Genomic DNA, 9,846 nt, shown 5'->3' with positions numbered 1-9,846 from the left:
TGTTTCATATACATTACGATCGGTCTCCTTATATCTCGGTTCCGTGGGTTGCAAATTGATCACAGTTAGCTGTGATGCGCGATTGTTTGAGTTATTTTAGATTTGATTTTGCACAAATTTCGCCGTTATGAATTCTGCAGCTACGTAGCTTAGAGAATAAGCTTCCTGATACTTATACCCAGCCGTTGACTGATAACGACCCAGTATTAGATGCATTAGATAAAATTGTATTTCATAATTTATAACGTTGATAAGGTTAAAGCTGTGGCGCGAATGACTTGATATAACAGATTGAAAATTTTAGTTGAACTATTGTTATTCACAAACAAATATTGGTGTGATGACACAGTTTGATTTTACCTTATGACACTGGAGTTGAATATCGATATAAATTTGCAAACGAAATGGCAGAAACAGACGACGAACAAACTCATCCACAGAGTATTAAACTACCAGCTGCTGTGGAGGTTTTCGCAAATTTGAAAAATGCCAAAAACTTTGCCATCGACATTGGTATGTAACCAAATTTAATCTATTTTGCAACCGGATTATCTTCCTCAACCAATAACATAACCTCTTTATTGAATCGCTTCTCAAAATTTTCATCAACAATTAACTGAGTTCAATGGAATTCTTCAATAAAATGTTATTATCTAATTCAATAAATTTTATCATTCTGCATCAACTTTGGAAATTGAAACATATTGATCTTGTCGTAAACAATTCATTCACAGAGTTTCGACAATATTGATGGATTCCTACCTCCTTGTCAAATTCAAATTCGATTGCTAAAATTTTTCTTCAGGTATTTCGTTGACGAAGATTGCCTACTACTCGACGGTCAGCTATCGTAAAGCATTGTATGAAAATGCAGGACTCGGCAATAGCGGAGAACGCGCTTATAAGGTGCTAGAAGGCTGTCGCTTGCACTTTGTTAAGTTTGAGACTCGTCATTTTGAAAATTGCCTCGACTTCGTTAGGGCTAACTTGGTACACGCTGAGAGATTCCAAGGAAAGAGTGTCAAGGTAACCGGTGGCGGTGCTTTCAAGTACACGCCGCTATTGCAGGAAAAACTAGGCTTATTGTGAGTTGAATTGAGGGTGATTACGAGTCCGCTGCTTGTTTACGAATAATTGATTAAAATTCAATTCTGCCATAGAATCGACAAGGAGGATGAAATTGCGTGTCTGATTAAAGGGTGTAATTTTTTACTGAAAAATATACCGTGTGAAGCATTTCAGTTCAAGAAAAACTCCAATCCAGAATACAAATTTCAAAAGGCAGGCCCTAACATTTTTCCCTACATGTTGGTGAATATTGGAAGTGGTGTTAGCATCCTTAAGGTGAATATATAGTAAATATGATAATAATATTAGCAATAATAATAATATTAACAACAGCCAGTAGAGTAGTAATTTTATTCAGCCACAAAGTTCAAATATATCTTGCGATCAAAATGTAGCTAATTTATATACTTATACGTATATAATAATTTAAATTGTTTTTTTGTTTATCACTCATTTCACCAATAATACTGTAACAATGAACATTGTTTATTATTTATTCTTTCATAGGGTGGCCATTCAATTTCACTCACAGTATTTCCTGATATTTCCTAGTTTTGCTGATTAGGATCATTATTTTTCCGTAAAATTTTAATGCACGATTCATGCAGGAATCACTAAAACCTGGAGTAACTTAAATAATGTGTGGCCAAAATATGATATTTTTATCTTTATTAGGTTATATTATATTTTTGGTCATAGATGACGTATAAAATTGACAAATTAAAAACATGACACACTATTGAATAATCACACATCACTGTAACCGCTGTTTGCTCGTACTACTGAATTCATGTGACAATCAACAACTCAGCTCATAATCGTCAAGAAGAAGAGAAGCAAAATTGTGACGGTGCGCATGGTGATAGAATCTCAATTTAATGGTCAAGGCTTTTAAAATCCGTGAATTTTATCAAAATTCCCCGACATTTCCTTGAGTTTTCTATGACGTACCAAATTCCTTGACATTTCTCGATATTTCAAATGGGTGGCCACTCTGATTCATTATTAGTATACACGAGCATTAATTGCCTTGTTACAATTTACTTCGAAAAGATTTGTGTTCAAGATTAACACCTAGGGTGAAAATTATAAGAATGGATAAATTTTATAAAAGGTATTCATGCCTACCAAGAGATAATAGTAAATAAGAAACTATGAATAATCTGAAAAATATAACCATGAATGCCTCAGCCTTGTCAAGGGTAGAAAATAAAACATATTAGTTTTATGATAATGTTCAACAAGGTAGGATGGATATCTCAAATTATAGTTGGGGTCCCTAGGCATAAAAATGGTCTTCACATTCTCACATGTTACATCACCATGGAGAATATTGTGCACTAAGCTATATCATAGCTTTCGTGAAGTGACCTGACCATCTGGATTTTATATAGCCTAGCGATGTGACCGTAGCTGTAGTAATAATAAGTCATGGCTTGATCGGCCTTAAACGTCAGATACCGTAGCAATCACCACTAGACAAAATCTATCTGATTGCATGATATTCGAATATAAGGACCCTCGATTTGCGACCCATACAATAAAATAGGAAAGACTAAGACTAAAGTCTTACGAAGTAATAATATACAGGATGTATTTGTAAATCTCTTGTAAATCTCATTACGAAGTTTAAGGTACGACTGGCCCTTCAACGCCACTCTTTCAATATGAGGGGTGAACAAAAGTTTACCGTTAATCCAGAATCTCACATCCTACATGCAATTGCTATATTCAGGAGAGACATTATCCATAGTATGCTCATCGGATGGACAGCATCTCTGACCCCATTGTTCCAAAATTTACAATTAGTCAGAAGTCTAGCACGGTTGACCCTATCAAATGCTTTAGAAAAGTCTTCGTAGACTGCATGAATCTGTTTACTTCCTCCAAGAGCACTGCTTTCCTATACGACGTTCATCTTGTGTTTTTCACGTTTATTTTCAATTTTTTTCAAGGGCGCTAATACCAAGCTGTGAATTGATTCTCTATACCTCAATCACAATCAGCAGTTAGTTTAAAGATAAATTAGAGTCAACCTGGTGCTCATTTTTTGAAATAATATGTCTTAAAGCGTCAAAGTATTCTCGGCAGCTGCTTCATGATTGGTCATCTGTCACAGGTGGAATCAGAAGAGCAATTTGAAAGAATAGGAGGAACAGCGACGGGTGGAGGAACGTTTTGGGGACTTGGTTCATTACTCACCAAGGCAAAGGTAGCACCGTAATGTTATTATCCAGTTTTTATCAACACTGATCAGTCTTTCTCATTTCGCTCTCACTCATCTTTCAACTTTCAGGGTTTTGACGAACTACTACAGCTCGCCGAACGTGGTGATCATCGTAATGTCGATATGCTAGTCAAGGATATATATGGAGGTGATTACACAAGTCATGGTTTGCCTGGTGACCTGATCGCATCTTCTTTTGGTAAAGCGATGAGCTGCAATAATAATTCTGGTAAATATTATTTAGAATAGAGACTTTGATCAACTACTATTTACTCTATGGATATTATTATTATTATGAATATTGTATTTTTCAGGGTCGCAAAATTTCTCTGAGGCTGACATAGCGCGGAGTTTACTGTTCACTATCAGCAATGACATAGGGCAGATTGCTAGCCTTTATGCGAATAAACATAATTTGAACAAAGTCTATTTCGGCGGTTATTTTCTCAGAAATCATCCGCTCTCGATGCACACCATCTCCTACTCCATCAAGTACTGGTCTCACGTTAGTTTTCTGTGCCTACTAAATCTGTATTGCTCTACCTTTAATATATCTCAAAACTCGGCACAATGTTTTCGTCATTTGTTATCATCACAGTCTGGATTATCATATATTCGTATAATATTCTCATTGAAATTGAAATTATCGACCACTTAACTGCCAAGGCATCATAGCGGTGTAAAGCGCGCCCGTGCTGTAACTGCCGAAAATCGAGAAATGGCATCATAAAGTAATTCAATGCCTGTCGGTGTCTCAGGTGAATATTTACTTCTGAAAGCATGTGTTCTAAGTATTTTTGAGGTCAAGGAATCCGATTATGACCATAAAAAGTTTTATTTTCCTCGCATTCATACAGTTTTAAACCCTCGAAATTGACGAATTTTTTATCATTTCCTCAAATGGGGTCATAGAAAAACCATCATTTTCTTTTTTCGAGATGCATTTTTTTTTTTGAATTACACTGAATACTACTATTTTTTAGTCCAAAAACGTAATTTCAAGAATTATCGAGTCAATGTGATTTATTATACGGTATAACTATTACTTACATTAGAAAAATGCCGCGGTACTCCTTAAAATTGTGTATTAAAAATACTTGAAACACATACTTTCAAAAATAAATAGGCACCTGAATCACCAAAAAAATTGAATTACAGTATGACGCCATTCCGCGAATTTGGCAGTTACAACACGAGCGCGCTTAACGCCGTTATGATGGCTTGGCAGTTCAGTGGTGAATCATCAAGAAATCATCTCAAAACTAATAGTTTTTTATGCTATGATAATTTTTAAAAATTTCTTCCTTATTGCACAACGTTCAATCTTGCACAAAATCCGGGAATGCAGAGCGTATGATCTTTGAAATATCAATCTCAATTTTTGCATGTCTTTAATGGCTTCCCTATTTCGAATCTCGCCACTTCTCATTCATTTATTTGTTGCGTCTAGGGATTAATAAACCGCTTCATCTGAACCAAAACCTCTAAAAAAAATCATTTATTTGGAAAGATGGGTACCGAACAGGGTGGTTTCTTGATGTGCTTGATATGACGAATGAAACCAACGCTGAAATGTTATTAATGAATGAAACATTTCAACGTTGGTGGCATTCAAATACATCAAGCGCTTTTATTGATGAATGAAACATTTAGTTTTAGTTTCATTCAAATATATGAAGCACCTTAAGAAGTCACCCCGTTGGGTGCCCATATTTGGTGAATTTTTTCATCGATTCGAACCGTTTAATAGGAGATAAAAAAAAATGAGTCTTTTAGTTTTTGACGCACTACACAAATATGACCTAGATTAAATCAGAGGGGTTGACGACCTAGCGTTCCTTGTTGGACAAATTTACTGTCATCTACTCTGGAGATAACTGTTTGACCGGTAATCTCTGGAAATCTTCGATAAATGAAATAAACCAAAATCATTGAAGTCAAATATAGAACACCAAAGTTAAGCTTCTCGAATGTTGTAACTATTTAACTTTGTAGCAAATTGTTCATATCTTAGCATGTTTTATTCGAATTTGCTCAGAATCATTTGTATTGCATAGTAGGGATGTTGTTTTATTTGTGTTCACTGTCATTGGCACAAATAACACTGTTGAAGATTTATTCAAACAGTTCTTCGCTTCTCCTAATTTTTAATTCAGACTGTGCACAACACTCATCCTTAACGGAAATGTTCCATTTTAACATGTTTGATGTCATAAAACCGTAACGAATACGTGTGTAATACATAGCACATAATTCATCTCTTAAATGAATAATAAATTATTGCAATTATTACTTTTAGGGAAAAGTTAAACCGCTGTTTCTGCGACACGAAGGTTACTTGGGTGCAATAGGAGCGTTTTTGTACGGTACAGAACAATCGGACAAGTATAGCTGGTTGGAAAATTATGCTGGGTCGTCCGGATTCATAGATTCAATATCGACAAAACTTGGCATTGAAGTTGATCAGCTGGAAATAGATCAAGCTGAAAATGCGGTGACTTTTTGTCCGTTGCTAAAAGATCCTTCAACATATAATCCGGACACCATGGATCTTGTTCAAGATAAGGAAGCGAGGTGAATAATCTCCTTGGATAGTAAACGAGTAGTATCGTCACAACACAACTTTGAATAATTGTATCATTTGTTTCCAGGGATTATTGGCTTCAATGCTTCGAAGAATCTGTTGACAAATTCATTGCCAGAGCAGTGATGAGTCAGCCTCAAAGTCCGACTGCTCAAGATCGAGCTGTTAAACTGAAGGAAAAGTACATCAACAGATTACACTACCTGCATGTTGAGCCATTGTAAGCATCACCTTTTCATGGATCATATATTTTAGTGACATTTTTGGGTTTTGTATGAACATTTTCTGACGATTTCATGAAAACTTATTCCTTCTACAGTGCCTATGGAGCTCTAACTGTTCGTACTCTGCTGGACACCATTGAACACTGTATGAAAGAATTCGACTTTCCAGATCCTTATTTGCATGTAAGATATGTTTTGTTTTGAAGTTGACCACTATCGTATTAATTTTCACTTTTACAATGAAGTGAAATTGTCAAACATGCAGCATAGAATGTAACATCTCTGTTCAGTTACTGTTAGACAAAAGCTCGCGGATTTCTCAACCTTTTTCCGTACCATTTTACCATTCCTTCACCTTTTTCCGGTGCTTTCAAAGCAAGGCAAGTACGGAATGTAATTGACCTTAAGGGACTGGTCCTAAGACTTCCCACCTATTGCCATTAGTTGCGATAAGAGAAATCTTGTTAAAATAGATTTTGATTTTTGTAAATAACTCGGAAACAGCTCGATTGATTTTGATGAAAATCCGACCCCCAAAGAAGGTCCACCCTGGTGGAGATCTAGCAAAAACTGATCTTTTCATTTCTGAAGTGATTATTATAATTTATTGTCTCTTCGAAAACTCAGAAGTAAGAAGTTCGTAAAACGTATTTAAAGCGTTGGTACAAAATCATTTCTAAACTTGTCTTTTTTCGCGTTATATAATGACCTATAAAAGAAAGAGCACCCGAGACAAACGATTCTCTCTCCAGATCTAATGCGGGATCATATTTTTTTTTATCTGAATTTAATAGGTATATTTACGATTGCGTGTTTTTTTCTTCAAAACATTTATTTTAGCAAAAGAAAAACGAGAATGAGCAAGCGCTGCAGCATTTGCAAGAACGGATTACAGCGATAGACCAATTAGAAGGCTCTGCAAAGGTAGAGGCATTGATTATGGGTGTGTTAAGTGGTAATATGTTTGATTGGGGCGCAAAGGAAGTAGCTGCGATTATGGAAACAACTGACTTTGGTTTTAAGGAGGCCCAATCTAAGATACCTGGTAACGTTATTATTTCATTCATATCATTTCACATGGGCTTGCTGAATTTAAGACAAATTTTACAATTTTATATCACTTGCTTTCATCTGGTTCAGAAGTCTGTATAAAATACTGACTGCAAATTCACAGTAACAGACTTCATGAATTTTTTCCACCATATCATTTTTCACAAATAAATCTCAAATCTCAGTGACCGACTGGACAGATTTTGACCAAAAAATGTGAATCATGTTGCGTCTATGTAGACGTAGAATCTGGTGTGGCCTTCCAAAATCCATAACAAAAAGAGATTTGAATGTTATCAAATCTTGAATGCATCCAAGGAAAGAGGCATTTGAATAAAAATAATAGCAACACTTGTTCAATAAATTCTGAAGACCGCCAAACTTGGGAAGATGACTATTTTATTTGCCAGTATCAGAGTTTGGGGAAAACGACCAGTATGTTCCAGAATTTCACGTGCAGGAAACTTTTATCCATTCGACATATTTAATTATTATATCGTCTGTTACAAATACGTACCTTAAGAGAAGTGATCCATTTTCACAAGGGGAGTAGACGCACATTTGGAGTGATGAATGTTGATGAAATTTGAACGGGTGGAACTAGATTAAATTTCATTAGACCCGTATTTTTTTCCCTGTTTTTTAAAAAAATTTTTGTATTTTTATTACCTTCAAGTACATTTTAATGAAATTATTGCCTTTCAACGGAATGTATTGGATGAATTAATCCTTTGAAAAGAATGATAATCAATTATCTGCTCCAGTTTTCTGAGACATACTACAATATGCCTAGTTCGCTGCAAAATTAAGCAAATATAGAAATGTTTTCATGAATTGCAACCACGTAATTTTTCCTAATTGTATGTTTATTAGAAATGCTTGTACGATGATTACCACCCACGCACATGTATTAATGCTATTCTTAACGAAAATTGATACTCTATATAGTTTTTGATAGCGTATAATAAAATGATAATAATCATATTATATCGTTTTTGTTTTTTTAAATAATTATTCCTTCATCCGTTGGAGGAAAAAAATTTCATTAATATGTACTTGAAAGTAAGGAAAAGATGAATAAAATGTTTTTAAGAATAAACCCTATGTGATTTCTCAGTAAGTGCTGCCTGTGGGAAAGGAAAAAAAAGTACGGGTCTAATGAAATTCGTTGTAGTTTCACCAGTTCAAATTTTATCAAAATCAGCCACCCCAGATGTGTTAATTATATGTGCATTAATGCAGTTCTTACCATCTGACATTGTTCAAAGAAAATAGATCGTTTATAATTTCACTCAAAGATGTAAAAAAAATTACAGAATCTGGTAATGCCTTGCAATATGTTGATTCGGCAGACTAGAACTATTGAGTTTAAGTTGATTTCCTAATTTCAGGTAGACCGTGGCTAGTAGATTGTCTCGATGCTTGGATAGAAAGATTAGAGAAATGTCCCCCCCACAAATGTGCCGCTATCTTTGTTGACAATAGTGGCGTTGATATAATATTGGGAATATTGCCTTTTGCTCGAGACTTACTACAGAGAGGAACGAAGGTTTGTAACTTTGACGTGTTTAAAGTGAAAACCATTTCATACTTTGGCCATTTTAAATAGCTGAGCAAGAATTTTAATCATTGCTTCATGTGTATTGCTTAAATTTTCGTTATTTTGTTCACTTGTACAGGTGATATTGTGCGCAAATTCTGCGCCTGCTTTAAACGATGTTACTTATCCAGAGCTGGTAGTGACTTTGAGGAATGCAGCAAAAATTTGTAACGTAATTAAAAAAGCGATCAAAGAGCGAAGACTAATCGCGATGGAGACGGCGCAGGCTGGACCCTGTTTGGATTTGAGGTAAAAATAGAATGCGACAGTTTGTTATTAGGAACTTTTGAGAATAATTAATTATTTTTCTTATTGTACATAGCCGACTCAATTTGGATCTTTGTCTGGCTATGGTAAGAAACAGTGTAGACTTGATGGTGATAGAAGGCATGGGGCGTTCATTGCACACTAATCTTCATGCCAAGATGAAATGTGAGTGTTTAAAATTAGCCGTCGTCAAAAATCGCTGGCTAGCTAGACGCCTGGGCGGTGATATGTACGCAGTCATCTGTAAATATGAACCATTGGTACGAAAAGACAAAAGCTCTGATAAATATGAATCAAAGTTGAAGAACCCGCAAGTCAAAACTACATGTGACGCTGCGTGTAAAGAAAGTTCAAAAAATGTATGCATATGTACAAATGATGGTGGCGGCAATAAGACTGAATTGAAAAAGAAGAGACTTGCATCCAAAGGCAGCTTTGACAGCGACGATAACAATGATGACGATGATGACATTGAGGGTGGCGATTCATTATCGTCCAGTAGCTGAATGTGAATAATTTTTTACAGAAAACGAACGGTTTATGAAAGAGAATGAAATAATCGAACTGTGTCTAGTCGAAGCGACCTTATGTAACAAATTCAAATTATTACAGTTGAAGTGGTGACATGGAATTATTTTACATACCTCGCTACATCGAAACACTAGTATCATAAACCTGAAAATAAATGTTGATGAAGTTTCTTAATTCATAATGTTATAATAAATACCTCTAACAAAGTTAAATACTTATATTGACTTCTAGCCTCGTTATGAACAATCTAACGTTAACCTAGTGAATTTTTCAAATTTAATGGCTAAAGTAGTTT

At 35.2% G+C, this 9,846-nt stretch overlaps 1 protein-coding gene across 2 annotated transcripts; it reads left to right on the top strand.

Annotated features, from left to right (window-relative positions):
* Window positions 1–40: 40 nt before the first annotated feature.
* LOC124176661 (4'-phosphopantetheine phosphatase) lies at window positions 41–9,763 on the top strand. Of its 2 annotated transcripts, XM_046558225.1 has the most exons (13): window positions 41–513; window positions 806–1,085; window positions 1,161–1,344; window positions 3,188–3,280; window positions 3,365–3,524; window positions 3,610–3,800; window positions 5,595–5,869; window positions 5,947–6,099; window positions 6,199–6,286; window positions 6,944–7,148; window positions 8,545–8,702; window positions 8,833–9,002; window positions 9,076–9,763. In XM_046558225.1, the coding sequence occupies exons 1-13, from the start codon at window positions 405–407 to the stop codon at window positions 9,524–9,526; spliced, it is 2,517 nt and encodes an 838-aa protein (XP_046414181.1). In that variant the 5' UTR covers window positions 41–404; the 3' UTR covers window positions 9,527–9,763. The 2 variants fall into 2 exon arrangements, with proteins under 2 accessions (XP_046414181.1, XP_046414182.1); XM_046558226.1 differs by lacking the exon at window positions 41–513 and having other exon boundaries at window positions 978–1,026; window positions 1,235–1,344.
* Window positions 9,764–9,846: the final 83 nt, after the last annotated feature.

Source organism: Neodiprion fabricii, chromosome 2 (assembly GCF_021155785.1).
Source record: "Neodiprion fabricii isolate iyNeoFabr1 chromosome 2, iyNeoFabr1.1, whole genome shotgun sequence".
NCBI classification, from domain to species: Eukaryota; Metazoa; Arthropoda; class Insecta; order Hymenoptera; family Diprionidae; genus Neodiprion; species Neodiprion fabricii.
Note: the sequence above shows the minus strand (reverse complement) of the source record. Positions and strands in the feature narration are given on the sequence as shown.

Excerpts from the sequence above, each read along its gene's own strand:
- LOC124176661 (XM_046558225.1), top strand. The coding sequence starts at position 405 with ATGGCAGAAACAGACGACGAACAAACTCATCCACAGAGTATTAAACTA. Across the intron at positions 5,870-5,946 it reads GTTCAAGATAAGGAAGCGAG|GGATTATTGGCTTCAATGCT; the intron begins GTGAATAATCTC and ends ATTTGTTTCCAG. Across the intron at positions 9,003-9,075 it reads GGACCCTGTTTGGATTTGAG|CCGACTCAATTTGGATCTTT; the intron begins GTAAAAATAGAA and ends TATTGTACATAG.